The following is an 18,593-nucleotide window of genomic DNA, read 5'->3' on the forward strand; positions in this document are numbered from 1 at the left end:
GCAGAGTTAAATTTCCAAGGTAGGATCATGTTATTTTTTTAAAAAAACAAAACCTTATTAAAAAACGCATTATTAAAAAACTAATCTGATTCTTGACCTCTGGTCTAGGTGATTTTTTTTTTCTGGAAAGCCAGTGGGATTTAAGAGAAACTCATTGTTCCCATTAAAATAGTTATCTTTATAATCGAAATAAATTAGAAATTATTTGAGAAATAGTCACTGGCAATATTAGGGACATCGTCTTCAATACTGGAAGTCTTTCCTCTGGCCAAGGAACATGTGTAGGCCTCGAGGTCAGGGTAACAAAATTTCTCCTGGTTTTTTCCTGTTGCCTTTCTCAGGTCTTCAGTTTCCTGTGGCTTAGGACTCAAGACGATCAAAGATGATATGGATTGCTTAGGGACACTTTGGTGGAAGACAGTTAAGTTTCTTTTCTCTTTTCTGTATCCTTTGGATTTTCTGAGTTCAAAATCAAGATTTCTAGTCTTTTATTAGCAAAGACTCAATTTCAGACAAGAAAGCTACATCTCGTAATAGAGAGGGATAATTTTATTTTACAAATAGAACATAAATCATGTAAAAATCAGTTCTTTGCTTCCTCCCTCCCCTCCCCTTCCCTCCCCTCCCCTTCCCGTCCTCCTTTCTTTTTCTCTTTCTCTTTTTCTCTCTCTCTTTCTCTCTTTCTCTTTCTCTCTTTTTTTCTTTTCTTTCTTTTTTCCCTCCCTCCCTCCCTTCCTTTTCCTTTTTCTTTTTCACAATCTTGCTCTGTTGCCCAGTCTGGAGTGCAGTGGCATGATCTTGACTCACTGCAAACTCTACCTCCCAGGTTCAAACAATTCTCCTGCCTCAACCTCCTGAGTAGCTGGGAATGTAGGTGCCCAGTACCATGCCCAGCTACTTTTTGTATTTTTAGTAGAGATGGAGTTTCACCATGTTGGCCAGTCTGGTCTTGAACTCCTGAGCTCAGACGATCTGCCTACCTTGGCTTCCCAAAGTGCTGGGATTACAGGCCAGAGCCACCACGCCCGGCCCCTTTGCATATTTATTTTATTTGTGTATGTTCTCTTATTTCTGCCTCATCTTAGATTGTTAGTCTTTTTGTCTTTTTTGTCGTTGTTGTTCCTGATTGTGGTCTTGCTCCTGTGTGTTCTCTTCAGTTGGAGTACTCTGGGTCTGTGAACCATAAAACTTTTCTCTGAACCTCTTGAATATCATAGGGGTAATGTCAGAACCAAATTATTTATATTTAATTCTATCTACCAACTGGATATGTCTTTCATATCCATGGCACCCTTCGATTTTTTTAAATTGAGACATAATTCACACACCATAGAATTCACCATTCACCCATCTGTTGAGCACTTCGTACAGCTTTATTTATTTAAGGATATTTCAGAATTAAGCGGAAGTGAAGGTTAGTGACAAGAATCATGGTAGGGCCTGAGATTGTCTGGCTGTGTGGTCTTCTGTAGGCCAGTTGGTTAACCTTGCTGGGTCTTGGTTTCTTTCTCTGTTAAATGAAATGATTTTAATGAGGTGACTTTTGAGATTTGTGCCAGCTCTGAAATAATCCTGTGACTTTGTGATGGCCATTCAGTTGTATAAACAAAGTAAATCAACTGTCGCAACAGCTTAGTTAGCACTCCATGGCACATTTCCAGCAGGGATATCTTCATTTACTTTTAAGTGGCACAGTATCCTGATTATTCTGGTGAAATTGTTATATAGCTTCTGATTATTTTCTTCCTGTTATGACCACATAATTAGGCAAAAGGAGTAATGTAGAATGCTATTTGCATTGATCTAAAAAGAAAACCACTGCATTTTTCTGGACAATGTATACATGTGTATCTAGCTGGCTGGACAATTATCTCTTGAGCCTATGTTTTTTGGAGTTGTGTCAACTTGGATTTTCTTCTGTAATAAATTAACTTTGTTATACCTGGTCACATGAAATAATTTTTAAAATCTATTGTCCCATATTTGTTCCTTTGCTCCCTAAATTTTCCTGGAAACAATCTTCTGTGTTTTTTCAGTTGTGGTTTTCACTAAGTATTTGTGACCCACTTGTATTACAAGATACAAACTCCAAAGTACCACATTGCGCCAGCAATTGAGATGTGCATTCTTCTGAAAGTGCTTAGAAATCAGTTCATCTCGAGTAATATTAAGTAGCTTTCCATCTACCTTAGATACTTTTTCCCCCTCTTCTTACTCGGCCATTTATTGACTGATTAAATGTATGTATCACTATAAAAAATGTTTTCTGGAAGCTCAAGTCACAAGTCTCATTATGAAGTTGGCTGGCACAAACTCAGACATATCATACTTGCTCCAAAGAATTAATTTATAAACCCTGTGCTGCTGTTGACCAGCTTTGCCACCTGCTGTGAGCCATAAATAAAAATAAGTGCTGGTGTCATGAGGGACCTTGGCTTGTGTATCCTTCTTGGCCTTCTTGGACCTTTGGATGCCTTACATGGGGCGCCTGCGGAAAAGAGGGAAAATACAGCCAAGCCCAAGGCTGCTTTATCTGTTAAAGCTTGCAGTTTTTTAGTAGTTTGCCACTAGTATACATAGTCCATAGGTATCGCGTAGCTTCATTTGTTTTAATATTCCAGCTGCAGAGGAGCCAGCTGAGGAGCAAATCCTAGGTGTCCTTAGTTAGTGGCCATGATTGAAGCCAATGGACAATTGAGTGGAGGCTCTGACATGCTCTGCTCTCCTGGACTGTCCTAAAGCACCTAGGAAGTTGTTTGCAGATCTGCCTTACACTGTTTATTCATGGAGAGCTTTGTACGTGCAGCCCACTGAAGAAACTCTGACATTTTAGGCCTGCAGTTAGGATGTTCTACATGAAGCATCTAAGAGTCATGATTGGGGGTTTTTAGCCTTTTAGGGGTCACAGGACCCCTATGCCAGTCTGGAAGAACCTATGGGCTCTTCCCAGAATGTGTTTTTTTTTTTTTTTTTTTTTTTGAGACAGTGTCACTCTGTCACCAGGCTGGGGTGCAGTGGTGTGATCTCAGCTTACTGCAACCTCTGCCTCTGGGTTCAAACAATTCTCCGGCCTCCACTTCCCAAGTAGCTGGGACTACAGGCGGGCACCACAACACCCAGCTAATTTTTGTATTTTTAGTAGAGATGGGGTTTCACCATGTTGTCCAGGATGGTCTTGATCTTTTGACCTTGTGATCTGCCTGCTTCGGCCTCCCAAAGTGCTGGGATTACAGGCGTGAGCCACTACGCCTGGCCCACAGAATATGTTTTAAAGCAGGGGTCCTCAACCCCTGGGCTACCAATGGGCCACACAGCAGGAGATAAGCAGCGAGTGAGCAAAGCTTCGTCTGTATTTACAGCTGCTCCCCATTGCTCGTATTACTGCCTGAGCTCTGCCTCCTGTCAGATCAGCAGTGGCATTAGATTCTCATAGAACCGCAAACCCTATTGTGAACCATGCATGTGAAGGATCTAGTTCACATGTTCCTTATGAGAATCTAATGCCTGATGATCTGTCACTGTCTCCCATCACCCCCAGATGGGACTGTCTAGTTGCAGGAAAACAGTCTCTGGGCTCTCATTGATTCTAAATTATGGTGAGTTGTACAATTATTTCATTATATATTACAATGTTATAACAGTAGAAATAAAGTGCACAATTAATATAATGCACTTGAATCATCCTGAAACCATCCCCAACCCCCACCCATCTGCTCCATGGAAAAATTGTCTTCCATGACACCAACCCCTGGTGCCAAAAAGGTTGGGGACCACTGTTTTAAAGTGTTTAAATATAAGGAATTACAAAGGAGACCCTTCATATAAAAATATAGTTATCAAAATATTTTAAAGTTATATGTAATTATGTGCTTCTTTAGTAATGTCTTAAATAATGAGATCAAACAGCAAGTCTTAAAAACTGTCATAATATTTGGAGTAGTGATGGGTATAAAAGTTATTTTGAGATCTCTGCAGGAACTGTAATGTGATATGAAAAAGTCTGTGACTTCTATTACCAACAAAGTCTTAAGTCTCAAGTCTACTACTACTAGGGTATGTTACCTACATTCCTAAGTGAAGGAAACGTTACTCAATTGAGGGCAAATGATAAAGGCTGAATTTTTTTCTCTTTCAAGTTCACAGACACCCCCCCACCACCACAAGAATGAATGGATCTCAGGTTTAGAACTCCTAGTCCATTCTAGAACTATTGCACATAGAGAATATTTGTGCAAGACAAAGGGCCATGATTAAGCCTGTATTGTCTAATGAGGCTGACGCTATTATAATCTCCATCTTAAAGATGAGAAAACTGAGGTTTGGATAGATGAGTACATTTTCTAAGGTCATCTGTTTAGGATGGGATGAAGCTGGAATTCAATCCTTGGCCCTCTGAATTCTTCACTACATTGCTATGCTTGAGTTGAGATGATACTTTGTTTCTATATTGATAAAGTATTTCTTGTTCACTAAACTGCACACGTGAAAAACAACACTACTGAGTTCAGCTGAGAGGAGGAAGAAATTAGCATGCCCTTATACACTGTGGGTAGGAGTGTAAATTGCTCTATCCTTTTTGACAGCAGTTTGGTCAACATATATTAAGAACCTTAAATTCGTTCTAGTAATTTCACTCCTGGGAAGCTATCCTTAGGAAAAGACCACAGTACAAAGATGCCGTATGCAAAGATGTTCATCTCAGTGACACAGGAAATTTCAAAACAAACTGAAAGTTAAGCAATAGAAGAATGGTTAAGTATCTTATATATATTTACCAGATGGTGTATTGGGCAAACATTGAAAATTATGGCACTTAATACTATATAACTGAGCTTTTCTAATGAGTGCTTATTAAAAGTACCTCTTATTTAATCTGAGTGATGACATGGGACAGTCTTTTCATGGTGGTAATATTTATAGATGGTAATATGGAAAATGTTAATTGCTAGGTCAGGAACTAAACCCTTTAGAGGAAAAATTCCTCTACTTCCTAGCCCTACACTGTCAGAAACCAGTGGCTTTTCCTTGGCCCTCTGACTTCACTTACTATATCAGAATCACCCTTTTGGAAATATTTGGAGAGAGTTTAGAATAAGAGTTTACATATTAATGTGGTTAGCATACTGGTTCAAATGCCTCTTTATGTAGGGAACTAAACTGCCTTTGTTAAATTTGTTTTGATGAGTTGGATTCTTGAGATGTTTCCATTTATAAATGTAACAACTACAGATAACTGATCCTAGTTTGCTATTGAACATGTGTTATGCTAATCATTGTTTTTATTTTTAATTTCTCGTCTCTTGACCAACAAGAGTCTGAATGTGTTCCATCTCTTGAAGATCTTTAGTTCTATTCTTCCTTGTTGTAAGAACAAAAGTACTGTACTTAAGAGCTTGTGCTTTCGTTTGGAATTCTGTGAATTCCTTTTAAAAATGTAGTCATTAGTCCCAATTTCTGTCAAATTTCTTAAACTTTCTGGAAGAGTTTCTCAAAGGAAGTATTCTTACCTTCCCGAGTCTCTAGCTTCCTGCTGTCTCTTCAGTTCTTTTCATTAAACTCACTCAGCTGGTTTCAGAGTTCATGCATTTCTTCTCTTTCTCCTTATTTTTCTCTTAACTATGGCTAAACATTTTCTCCATGGATCAGATCCTCTGCTAACTGGCGGTAGTCTTCATCAGTCTCTGCTGCTACTGCTCTGCCTTCTTGAACAGTACTTCTTGTTCACCAAGGAACTTGTGATGGCACATATCATGTTTGTCAAAATCCACTTTTTTACACTTCATTATTTAGGATTTGAGCAGAACTGAGGCAAAGTTTACTCTTGTAATATTTGGGAAGACTAGGTTTGCTAAAGGAATAACGTCAAGATTTCAGCAGAAATGTTTGTTTTGGAAACAATTTTAAGACATAATTCTATACAAATAGGTTAGAGTCTTGTACCTTCAATTTACCTACCTGTTAAGCTCAGAGTTATATAATTGTAATGTTTATAAGTATGTTTGTATTATTTCTATTAAAGAAACAAGAAAAGAGAATGTAGGTGGGGGGATAGAGAGAGTTGAATTAATCTTTTAATTAACCATTTCTGGTACTTTTCATTTGTTCCTGTGGATTCAAGTTACCATTTGGTGTCATTTCCTTATTCCAATATAGCCTTGTTCCTACCAGTATCCTTTTGCTGTTATTTTCAAATATATTATATTTCTGTATGAGCCCCAATACATGATTATATATAGCATTTTCTGCAATTCCGTTTTAAATCAGTTGAGAGAACAGAGGAGAGGAAATTTGCAATTATACTATCTTTTATAGTTGCATACATAACTACCTTTACTGGTATTCTTTGCTTTTTATCGTGTGAATTCAAATTACTGTCTGGTGTCATTTGTTTTCAGCCTGAAGAAATTCCTTTAGTATTTTCATAAGATGGGGTCTGCTAGCATTATCTCAGCTTTTGTTTATCTGAAAATTTTCATATTTCATCTTCATTTTTGAAAAAATAGTTTTAGTGGACATAAAATTCTTGATTGACTTTTTTTCTTTCAGCATTTTGAATATGTCATCCCGTGGCCTTCATAGTTTCTGATGAAAAGTCAGACATAAATCTTACTGGAATTCTCCTGTGTGTGACAATATATTTTTTTTCTTGCCGCTTTCAGGATTTTCTCTTTATCTTTCCAAGTTTTGATTGTGACATGTCTGGGTGTGGACCCCTTTGCCTTTATTTCACTTGGAGTACATTTAGCTTCATGGATATATAGATTTAATTTTTTTTTTAAATCACATTTGGGAAGTTTTCAGCAATTATTTCTTTGGGTATTTTTCTGCTCCTTTCTCTCCTCTTCTGCGACTCCTATTAGGTGTCATGTATGTTGGTGCACTCAATGTGTCCTGTGTTCCTTTAAGACTCTGTTCATTTTTTCTTTTTCTCTGTGTTCTCCACGTTTGCTGATTATTTCTTCTGCCACTCAAATTGCCCGTTGAGCCCCTTGAGTGAATTTTTCATTTTGGCTGTTGTACTTTTCAACTCCAGAATTCCTTCCCCAGTCCCTTTTTTTTTTTTGGTAATTGTTCTTTATATTCTGCATTTGAGATATTGTTATAATACCTTTCCTTAATTCTTTAAGTATGGTTTCCCTTAGTTCTTTGAACATATTTGTAATATCTGCTTTCAAGTCGTTGTCTGCTACATTTAATAGCTGGGTCCTTTCAAAGACAGTTACCATTGCCTGCTGTTTTTCCCATATGTGGATCACACTGTCCTGTCTCTGCATGTTTTGTATTTCTTTGTTGAAAATTGAACATATTAGATAATATGTTGTAGAAACTCCAGATACTGATCTTTCTCCCTTCTGCCTCTGGGGCATGTTGTTTTTGTTGTTTGCTTGTTTATTTGTTTGATGACTTGACTAGTTCAGTGAAGTCTATTTTTCTGCAATGTGCAGCCTCTGATGTCACTCCTTAAATGGCACAGTCTTGGGCATGTGCACAGTTACTCTGACTCTTGTATCCTCACCCAGGAATGACAGTAGTTGCAGCTAGGCTCTCTTTGACTCACTGTTTCCCTGATCTCACTGTTAAGTTTCTGACTAATCTTCTGTATTGGTCTTATACAACTGGTATTACACCAGTTGTTAATTTCCCTCCTTAGCTGATTGCTCTATTGTTTTTGACAATACCCTGAGGCATAGTTGTTCCACAGTTTGATTCAATTAAAGATTTGCAGGAATACTCCTCAAATCTAATCCCTGAGGCTTGCTCTGACCTTGGGAAGGTTACTCTTAGCTGTCTCTTTCCTAGTTCTCTCTGTTAAACTTCCACCTGGTCTATCCTTTACTTATTCCTATCCTAGACCTACCAACCTTCTCTTAATTGCCATCCACCCAAATCTCCATGATGTTTTGTACAGCACTCATATATGTGAACTTCCCCATGCCATGTTCCGCATAAACTCACTCCCCTTGTGAAGAGCTGCAGTCCTTACAACCTGCCTTTCCCCTGGGCAGAGCTCTGCACTACAGCTGTGGAGATGACAGTGGAGACAGCAGCCTGCTTCTCTTGGGGTGACACCCTGCTCTGTGAATGGGGTGCTGGGTAGAGGTGACAGCCTCTGGTCTTCTCAGCTTGCCTCTCTTGGCATGGAACCTTCATTCTATGAGGGATCTGGGGCAGGGTCTTGGCCTGTTTTGTTTTGTTTTGTTTATTTGAGTCAGAGTCTTGCTCTGTTGCCCAGGCTGGAGTGCAGGCTCATGATCTTGGCTCACTGCAACCTCTGCCTCCCGGGTTCAAGTGATTGTCTTGCCTCAGCTTCCCAAGTAGCTGGGATTATAAGCACCCACCACCACACCCGGCTAATTTTTGTATTTTTAGTAGAGACAGGGTTATACCATGTTGACCAGGCTGGTCTTGAACTCCTGACCTCGTGATCTGCCCGCTTCAGCCTCCCAAAGTGCTGGGATTACAGGCATGAGCCACTGCACCTGGCCTCTTGGCCTGTTTTGCCTAGGGTAGAGCTTCTGCCCTGTAGGTGTAGACTGGGTAGAGCACAGAAGCCCTGGTCATCTTGACCACACTTGCCTGGAATAGAGCTTCTACAATACCAGGCTGTGGGGGATAAGAATGCTGGTGGCGTGGTCTTCCCAGGGAGAAACAGTGACTCTGGACAGCGTGGAAGAAGGAGCCCTGTTTTGTCTTGGCCACACCTACTTAGAGTAGAACTTCAGTCAGTCTGGGCTGGGTGTGGGGGCAGGGGAGCAGGTTATGACCCAAATGCTGCAGAATCTCACTGTTATTACCAAGATTTAGATATTCTTGAATAAAATGTTTTTCCATTTGCTGCATGCTCTTAGCACAACTTACAGAGACTTAAAATCAGGTGTGTTCAATCTTTTGGCTTCGCTGGGCCACATTGGAGGAAGAAGAATTGTTTGGGCCACATGTAAAATACACTAACAATAGCTAATGAGCTATTTAAAAAAAACTGCATAAATCTCATAATGTTTTAAGAAAGTTTACAAATTTGTGTTGGGCCACAATCAAAGCCATCCTGGGCCATATGTGGCTGGTGGGCCATGGTTGGAAAAGCTTGCTTTAAATGGTTTTTAAAAAGATTTTTCACCAGTTATGGTTGTCTTTCTGGGGATAGGATCTGGGAAGCTCCTTACACCTCCAGTCTAGCTTTAACTTTTTGAAAATAACAAACTACGTTTCTTCAAAGATATTTTCCCTTCTAGACCTCACTGATCCACACAGCCCTTTTCTCCCTCTGTCTGAACTAGGAAGGCTTTGACCATAAACTCAACCAATTTTTCATTTTCATACTGCTATAAATAACTGCCCAAGACCGGGTACTTTGTAAAAGAAACATGTTTAATTGACTCACAGTTCAGCATGGCTGGGGAGGCCTCAGGAAACTTACAATCATGGCAGAAGGGGAAGCGGGAGCAAGACACCTTCTTCACAAGGTGGCAGCAAGGAGAACTGCTGAGCTAAGGGGGAAGAGCCCCTTATAAAACCATCACTCACTACCAGGAGAACAGCATGGGGGAAACTGCCCCCGATGATCCAATTGCCTCCACCTGGTCTCTCCCTTGATACATGGGGATTACGGAAATTATAATTCAAGATGAGATTTGGGTGGGGACACAACACCTAAGCTTATCAAGGTGGAAGAAAGAAAGTCTAACATTTGAATATATAAATGGCATTTAATTTAGTCTAGGAACGTGGCTTCCTTGGCATGGATGAGGGAGAAATTTATTTCTAACTTACCAAAACCTTAATGTTGGATGATTTGAGTCTCTTTAAGAACTTGAAAGTATTACAAGACTGGGTGCAGGGGCCCACACCTGTAATCCTAACACTTTGGGCGGCTGAGGCAGGAGGATCGCTTGAGCCCAGGAGTTTGAGGCTGCAGTGAGCTGTGATCACGCCACTGTACTCCAGCCTGGGTGACAGAGCAAGACTTTGTCAAAAAAAAAAAAAAAATTACCAAAGGTAGCAAAGGGACTTTGTCCCCATGGGGTAGGCAATTCCTAATGGTTGTGAAGTAGATATGAGCCCGCTACCCCACTTATCACACACACACCCCTGAATTTTTACCCCTTCTGCTTATAGCACTGGTATTTGTGGGTTTGGTTTTGTTTTGAGATAGAGTCTTGCTTTGTCACCCAGGCTGGAGTCCGGTAGTACAATCTTGGCTGACTGCAACGTCTGCCTCCTGGGTTCAAGTGATTCTCCTGTCTCAGCCTCCTGAGTAGCTGGGACTATAGGCATGTGCCACCATACCCAGCTAATTTTTTTTTTTTTTTGTATTTTTAGAAGAGATGGGGTTTTACCATGTTGGTCAGGCTGATCTCCAACTCCTGACCTCAAATGATCCACCTGCCTTGGCCTTCCAAAGTGCTGGGATTACAGGCGTGAGCCACCGCACCTGGCCAGTATTTGTATTTTGATGGGCTTAGTGCCAATAGCTGGTACTCTCTCCAGCTGCTGTTTTGCAGCAGGGTGTAAGTATTCTCAGAAAACCCTATTTTCAGGGATAATAGAATATCAGAAGCTTTGTCTAAGAGAACATTGACTTGCCACCTGTTTTTGTATGGCCTGGGAGCTAAGAATGGTTTTTACATTTTTTAATGGTTGGAAAATATCAAAATAAGATGATGATTTCAGGACATGTAAAAATATGAAATTTAGGCTATGTATGGTGGCTCAAGCCTGTAATCCTAGCACTTTGGGAGGCTAAGGTGGGCGGATTGTTTGAGCCCAGGAGTTTGAGACCAGCCTGGGCAACATGACAAAACCCCAGCCTCTGCAAACTAATAGAAATAGTAGCTGAGCACTGTGGCATGCACTTGTAGTCCCAGCTACCAGGGAGGCTGAGGTGGGAGGATTGCTTAAGCCTGGGAGATTGAGGCTGCAGTGAGCCATGTTCGTGACATTGCACTCCAGTCTGGGTGAACAGAGCAAGACGCTGTCTCAAAAAAACAAAAGATCTGAGACTTACTATATTAATATGTGTTTCCTAGAAAACAATTTTTATTCCACAAAGTTTATAATGGTTCACCTACAGTTAAATGATCAAATAATATGCCTTTTTTATCTATGCTGAAAGAAAAACAATATGCCATGTTGCAATCCTTGCTTATGAGGGGGATTAAGTTCCCTCTGGTTTTGGGTACATATACAATATGATTTCTGAGATTTAAAACCCTAAACTTTCTGCCAGTGAAGTTCAGAGATACATACAGGTCAGTTCAGTATTTGAAACCAAATTTTTGTCGTATATCTATGTGGTAGAGCTTTTGAAATTGGGCGGTTTCCTGTTTTGTGCCTGGTAGATCCATAGTTGTATTGCACAAATTGTTTTCATCCTCAGGCATTTTCTCCGTGCCTGCCCCACCAGGTCCCACCTGCCCAGACCCTACACTTCCACGTCCGTTACTTTCTGGAACATCTTTGTTTCTTTTTTCCAGGCATCCAGTGGAAATTATTATTTCATCCCGTACATCATGACACCGTGCGCTGATTATTTTTGCTGCGAGAGCGATGCCCAGAGGCGAGCCTCCGAGTACATACAGCCCAACTGGGACACCATCCTGGGCCCGCTGTGCATGCCTTTGGTGGACAGGTTCATTAGCCTCCTTAAGGACATCCACGTGACCTCATGGTAATTCCCATCAGCTACCAATAACCCTTGGAGACTCACTAAGATATCCCCCTCAATTTCAGGGAAGCGGTACACCTCCAAATGACCAGAGTTGCTGGAGAACCCACTATTGTCCCTTCCTGGCTCACTTAGCTGGGCCACTGAGATGAAGCCAAAACAGAATAGAACTGGAGTGAGGAAGTCAGGATTGAGCCTGTGGCCCTGACTCCCTGTTTGATCTTGACATGTAACTCTTCTTCTCTGACTGGTCTCCCTCTTGTAGATAAGACAACTTAAAGGATGTTGTCAGTGATGTTTTTTTGAAAGATCTCTTTCAGCTCTGAGATTCTGTGTTTCAAGATTATTTCTGAGCGTGGCTTTACACTCTCGTGGCTGTTGAGGCTCTTGAAACATCTTAGTGAGGTCATTCTGACCTTATGCTCTTGTGCTTTAAAAGTCTGCATGCGTTGAGTGGAGCTGCAGCCATCCTCGGGATGTACTGTGCTGTGTTCTCTTTAGGGTTACATTAGGTGAGGTGAAGTATGCAGACAGAGGTGAGTAGGTTTTAGATTGGAATCTTGGCTTAGGTGATTCCTACCTGTGTAGCCCTGAAATAGTGAGCTCGCCTATTGGAGCCTCAGTGCCCAAGAAACCATACCTTCAGATGTTCTTATTGTGAAAGTGAAAGACAGAAAAATTCTTCTTAACCAACGGATCCAGTTATGTTGCTTGCAGCCAATTTAAAGGATTTAGTCCCGTAAGTTGTGTCACAAGGAGAAGGATTTGTCCTTCCAAAACAAATGAAAATCCCAAACACTGGCAGAGCTGACCTGAAATGAAATGTAGAGGACCTCCTGTCCCACTGTGGCTCAAATAGTGGCACCCTGAACCGTGGAGTGTTGGACTGTAGTGTTGGTGTGAGGGACACACTTGTTAATGGTCTCCTTTTCCATCGCATCACCTCTTCTCTGGCTGCAGACCTTCTACAGACTTTAATGGAAAAGGAGATTGGGAACCTAAACGTGTTACCACATGCCAACATAGAGAGCAAATGGGGGACATTTTATGGCACATTCCTGGAAAACCTCATGCACTCATGCCTTGCTAACTATTGTCTGGTTGCAAAACAAACACTTCGATGAAATTTTATGGAAGGCTCTCCTAATATCATATTTTCAGGTCTGACAAGGACGTAGACTTGCTTGGATCTGCCAGATGATTGAGGTCTTTGCAAGACATGGATTCAAGTTTGTTTCTCATTCAGTGTGTGTATGTATCAGTAGGCAAACAACTCTTGTGATTTCGTTTAATTTCAGAGGACTTGAAATACCTGTTGGTGGATTCCACCCCATGAGCTGGCAGTGTCTGGCAGCAGTTACTAAGAGGGGAAGTGGTGCTTATAGTTTAAAACATCTATAACACAGATGGAAAGTAAGTTTTTAGCTCAAGTGCCAACTCTGATAGATTTATAAAGTCTATTTTGAGTCCTGTGCTGAAATTGCTTTGAAGCCATTTCCAAGTTCTTATTGATCAGGAACATCTACCCTGGTTACAGAGGCAGAAATGGCTGCATGCTTATTACATATCTGATGTCTCCAAGCCATACTCAAGTCAGTGTTTAATTTACCTAAAAGTTACTATTCTTTTTAGGTTTCTTAGTTTATTAAAATCATTTTTCAGAATTACCCTTGAAAAATAAGGCTGAAGTACAACTTTTTACTTATCAGGCTAACCAAATAACACTTAATAGCTTTGATGCCTTTATAGTCCACCAAATGGGCAATGGCTGGCATCCAACTTAATGACTCATTCAATTAGTGACATAATTTTAAACACTGGCAGAATCTGCTAATTTGTTAATCAATGGGATGACGGCGATCGACAAGGAAATAGAAAACTAAAGCAAGGCATTGATGTTATTCTATCAGAATCCTTTCCGTGGGCATCACTTCATTCTTTAAATGTTAATGGAGGTCCTCTTGTGAGCATTGGACCAGGTCATGTAGTGTATGTACACTTGTTTGACATTGTTTTGTAATTATCGAAAGTAAGCACTATTTGTTCTTCTCCTATCTCATTGTTTTTCTCTCTCTGAAGACTATTATTAAATTTAGCTTACTCTCTTTTTTATGGACAGCCTAATTTTACACTCTGCAGTTAGACCATTTCAGCTTCTTTTTTTTGTATTTTTTTAAATTTTGAGACTGAGTCTCACTCTGTCACCCAGGCTGGAGTGCAGGGATGCAATCTTGGCTCACTACAACCTCTGCCTCCTGTGTTCGAGCCATTGTCCTGCCTGGACCTCCTGAGTAGCTGGGATTACAGGCGCCTGCCACCACACCCAGCTAATTTTTGTTTTTTGAGTAGAGACGAGGTTTCACCATATTTGCCAGGCTGGTCGTGAACTCCTAAGCTCAGGTGATCTGCGTGCCTCGGTCTCCCAAAGTGCTGAGATTACAGGTGTGAACCACCGCTCCTGGCCCCATTTCAGTTTCTTAATGGGGGCAACAGTATTACTGTCAGACAGTGTCCTGTCTCCACTTAAAAATTCCTTTGGAAAATAGACAAGATATTTTAAATCAATCTACGGTTGTTGTAACCTGACCTCTGTATATGAAAGTAGGTCATTTTTCAAGGTTTTAAACCAAGTACCAGATAATCGTATTGACTCTTTGAGAGCCTATGGTGATATTTCAGTGTGAATTTAAACTACTTTAAGTGTTTTTAAACTTCCTTGTGCTTAGCTAGGTGCCCACCTGAAGGAAGTTTTGTATTTTACATTAGAAAAACCATTCTTGGGGCCAGGTGTGGTGGCTCATACCTGTAATCCCAGCACTTTGGGAGGCCGAGGCGGGTGGATCACTTGAGTCCAGGAGTTTGAGACCAGCCTGACCAACATGGTAAAACTCCATCTCTATTAAAAATACAAAAATTAGCCAGGCATGGTGGCACATGCCTATAGTCCCAGCTACTTGGGAAGCTGAGGCAGGAGAATCACTTGAACTCAGGAGGTAAAGTGAGCCAAGATCACGCCATTGCACTCTAGCCTGGGCAACAGAGAGCAAGGCTGTCAATAAGTTTCCAGGCATGACCTCTGTGCATCCCATCTTGTATTGCTCAGGGACACAACACCAGTTTCCAGCTCTCACCTCAGTTGGAGAAAGCTTAATGACTACTAACGAGAGACACCTGATAGAGAAATTCACTTGAAAGACATTCTCATGTATGTTTCATGGGTTTTGGAGCTCTGTTTGGCTTTGTTACTAGTAGGGAAAATAAATATGCAAGAAAGGTACCTTCTTGCCCTGTATATATTTGAAAATGCCAGAGAAAGTGGGTTTGGTTGGCAGCAAGTCCTGTGTGTTGTCCAAGTACAGATGGGAGTCACCTTTGAAAATATCTTCAAGGTTGAATGAACTGATTTTTGTTTGTCATTTATTGGTCAGTTTATACAAGATGTGAATAAGTAGAAAGCATCTCCTGTTTATTGGTGCAGGGAGGCTCAAGTCTGGGCCGAGGTCCCCATGTGTTAGCCTAAATCACATCAATGTGAACCATTTTGGGTGCAAGATAGTCCTGGGTGTGTGCGTAGCTATGACTGGAGGTTTTCGTGTTTTTCTTTCTCTAGTGTTTATTACAAAGAAACCTTGTTAAATGACATCCGGAAAGCCAGAGAGAAATACCAAGGCGAGGAACTGGCGAAAGAGCTGGCTCGGATCAAGCTCCGCATGGATAATACTGAGGTTCTGACCTCAGACATCGTCATTAACTTACTCCTGTCCTACCGTGATATCCAGGTATGAAATCCACCTAGCTGAGGCTCATGTATGCTGCATTCTGTCTTGGCTTGAGGAACTTCTTGTGAAGTATTTGAATACTCAGTGTGTGGTGAGGTGGCTTTTTTTTTTTGAGATGGAGTTTCACTCTTGTTGCCCAGGCTGGAGTGCAATGATGCTATCTTGGCTATCTGTAACCTCTGCCTCCTGGGTTCAAGCGATTCTCCTGCCTCAGCCTCCTGAGTAGCTGGGATTACAGGCATGCACCACCATGCCTGGCTTATTTTGTAATTTCTTTAGTAGAGATGGGGTTTCACCATGTTGGTCAGGCTGGTCTCGAACTCCTGACCTCAAGAGATCCACCTGCCTTGGCCTCCCAAAGTGCTGGGATTACAGGCGTGAGCTACTGCGCCTGGCCAGAGGTGGTGGCTGTTTTATAGACAAATAGGTATGTGGCTAGGTCATAGGTCATCCAGCTTATCTGTTACTGTGGACATTTTGGAGAAGGTTTGGTCACATGGAGGCTGGTGTGACGACTCCCACCAGAAGAGATGTCATAAACAGGACTGTTTAGCAGAAGGAGCTAAGAATTTAACAGTTTATATGAACTTTAGGCATTGTTCCAAGCCCTTTGCCAAATCCGAATTCATTTAATACTCTTAACAACTCTATATAGGGTCTGTATAGTCTGATTATCCCCATTTTACACATGAGGAAACTGAAGCACAGAGCCGTTAAGTAACTTGTCCGAGGTCACGCAGTTAGGTCAGTTAGGTCAGAATTCAGACTGAGACTGACTGGCTCCATTGTCCTTCTTTCTAACCCCTCTGGTGTGTGACTTCCTTTAGGCTTTTGTCACTTCCTTCTTTGTTTACCCCTATACATCAGTGACAGGGAGAACAGGTCTAGCGAAGACACATTCAGGACCAAGGGAATGTAGGTGTTTATTCTAAGACAAGCATCAGAAGCTACTGGAGAGTTCTGAGACTGGGCTTTGGTCTATGGTTCCCTGAAGGAAATTGAACCTTTCCTCCCTCCAAGTTGAATGCCATTGAGCCCCCTCTAAATGTGTCTTGCCTTCCTTCCCTTTGGAGGAACACAGGGTCATGTACCTTACTTGTAGATTTCCACAATGCCATATTGAGGGTTGCTGGCGAGAAGTCTTTAAATTGAAGGGATGGAGGCATCCATTTATGACCTGGATTAAAATAGAGTCAGCCACTAAGGAACTCCTGCCCCTAGTGATAGACAGATGCAACTAGCTGATTGTATTTTATTTCTGTTTTTTTTAATATTTATTTATTTATTGAACCAGATTCTTGCTGTGTTGCCCAGGCTGGAGTGCAGTGGTGTGGTCTCGGCTCACTGCAACCTTTGCCTCCCAGGTTCAAGTGATTCTCCTGCCTCAGCCTCCTGAGTAGCTGGGATTACAGGTGCCCACCACCACAGCTGGCTAATTTTTTTTATTTTTAGTAGAGACGCAGTTTCACCTTGTTGGCCAGGTTGGTTTCAAACTCCTGACCTCAAGTGATCCACCCGCCTCAACCTTCCAAAGTGCTGGGATTATAGGAGTGAGCCCCTGCACCCAGCCAGCTAGCTGATCTTAATAGCAGGTGCTACTAGGGATGATGATAATGATTAGGTCATGTCCTCCAGGGCAAGAAAATGGGAATGGCTTTTCTTGAAGCCTTTCTTCCCTCCAGGTGCTTCATTTTGTCCTTCCCTTCATGCATCCGTTTTTTTCATAACCTTCCATTCAGGCTCAAAGATGGGCCAAGATGTTCTGAGAATACACCACCTTCTCCCTTGTGGGGCAGCAGCATCGAGGTGCAGAGCCACAGGACAGGCGTGGGGTTTCAGTGGGAAGCGCTGCTCTGCTGACTGCAGCTGGTTGTCAGCAAGTTGGCCAGTTCCAAGGAGTCTAAGCCTGGGCTGAAGGAGTAATAGGTGGCACTACTAAGAGGGGGCTTAGCTGAGACATGATCTCAGCTTTTTTTAAAAAAAGAATGGTCGCATTTTTTTCCTGGGTATTTATGAAGTTTAGAGCAATGGTTCTCAACCCGAGGACATTTTTGGCAGTGTCTGGAGACATTTTCAGTTGTAAAAACTAAATGTGTGCTGGGGGGGGGGCATGAGGGGGTGGTGTGCTGTTGGCTTCCTGTGGGTCAAGGCCAGCACCCTACAGTGCCCAGGACAGCTCCCACAACAGAGAATTATGGTCCAGAAATGTCACTAGTGCCAAGGTTGAAAAACACTCGTTTAGATTAATGTATTTGATTCTGGCAAAATAGGAAGGACTGGCGTCTAGCTGCTTTGACTGTAAGCCTGTGTGTATTTGTCCAGCTCGCTTTAACACACATCTCTGCTGACACTGTTTTTTTATTTTGTTTTGGTTTTCATTTTTTTGACAGAGTCTTGCTCTGTTGCCCAGGTTGGAGCATAATGGCATGATCTTGGCTCACTGCAACCTCCACCTCCCAGGTTCAAGCAATTCTCCTGCCTCATCCTCCTCAGTAGGTGGGATTACAGGCAGCCACCACCATGCCCAGCTAATTTTTGTATTTTTAGTAGAGACGGGGTTTCACCATGTTGTCCAGGCTGGTCTTTAACTCCAAACTTCAAATGATCCACCTGCCTTGGCCTCCCAAAGTGCTGGGATTACAGGTGTGAGCCACCACGCCCGGCCTCAGCTGTTTCCTGGCTGCTGGGCTCATTTACTTTGATTGCCTTTGGATGTTTCCTGCCCCTTGATAGCAGGGATTCCTTTTCTGTTCTATCATCCCTCTTATTTTCTGGTCTTTTTCCCTCCTGTTAAAGGTTGCAAGTAACTTCACTAAATTCCCTTTGTAAGAAAGGCCCTGTCTTTAAGTGCTGAGGCTGTCTCATGGTTATAACAATTCAGAAAAATCAGTGAAGAGCTGTGTCTGTTCTCTTGCTCACTCTGGGACCTCTTGCCAACAGGACTATGATGCGATGGTGAAGCTGGTGGAAACACTGGAGATGCTGCCTACGTGTGATTTGGCCGATCAGCATAACATTAAATTCCACTATGCATTTGCACTGAATAGGTAAGAACAATAATGTATGTGCAGGGTTTTGAAACATGCCACCTGTTGAATTCTGCTTCCTTCTTTCGTTCAACATTGAGTATGAGCCAGGTCACGTGCTAA

General features: G+C 41.8%; 1 protein-coding gene across 2 annotated transcripts in view; it reads left to right on the top strand.

Moving 5' to 3' along the window:
- Window positions 1-18,593, top strand: part of MAP3K15 (mitogen-activated protein kinase kinase kinase 15) — a 149,306-nt gene that overhangs the window by 34,810 nt on the left and 95,903 nt on the right. For both annotated transcript variants that reach the window (XM_064364478.1, XM_012434070.3), the window contains exons 4-6: window positions 11,475-11,668; window positions 15,276-15,444; window positions 18,385-18,491. In XM_064364478.1, the coding sequence (XP_064220548.1) occupies window positions 11,475-11,668; window positions 15,276-15,444; window positions 18,385-18,491 (470 nt within the window). The remainder of the gene's footprint in view (window positions 1-11,474; window positions 11,669-15,275; window positions 15,445-18,384; window positions 18,492-18,593) is intronic.

The sequence above is a fragment of the Aotus nancymaae genome, unplaced genomic scaffold, assembly GCF_030222135.1.
Source record: "Aotus nancymaae isolate 86718 unplaced genomic scaffold, 86718_ANA_hifiasm-v0.15.2.pri h1tg000058l, whole genome shotgun sequence".
In the NCBI taxonomy this organism is placed as follows: Eukaryota; Metazoa; Chordata; class Mammalia; order Primates; family Aotidae; genus Aotus; species Aotus nancymaae.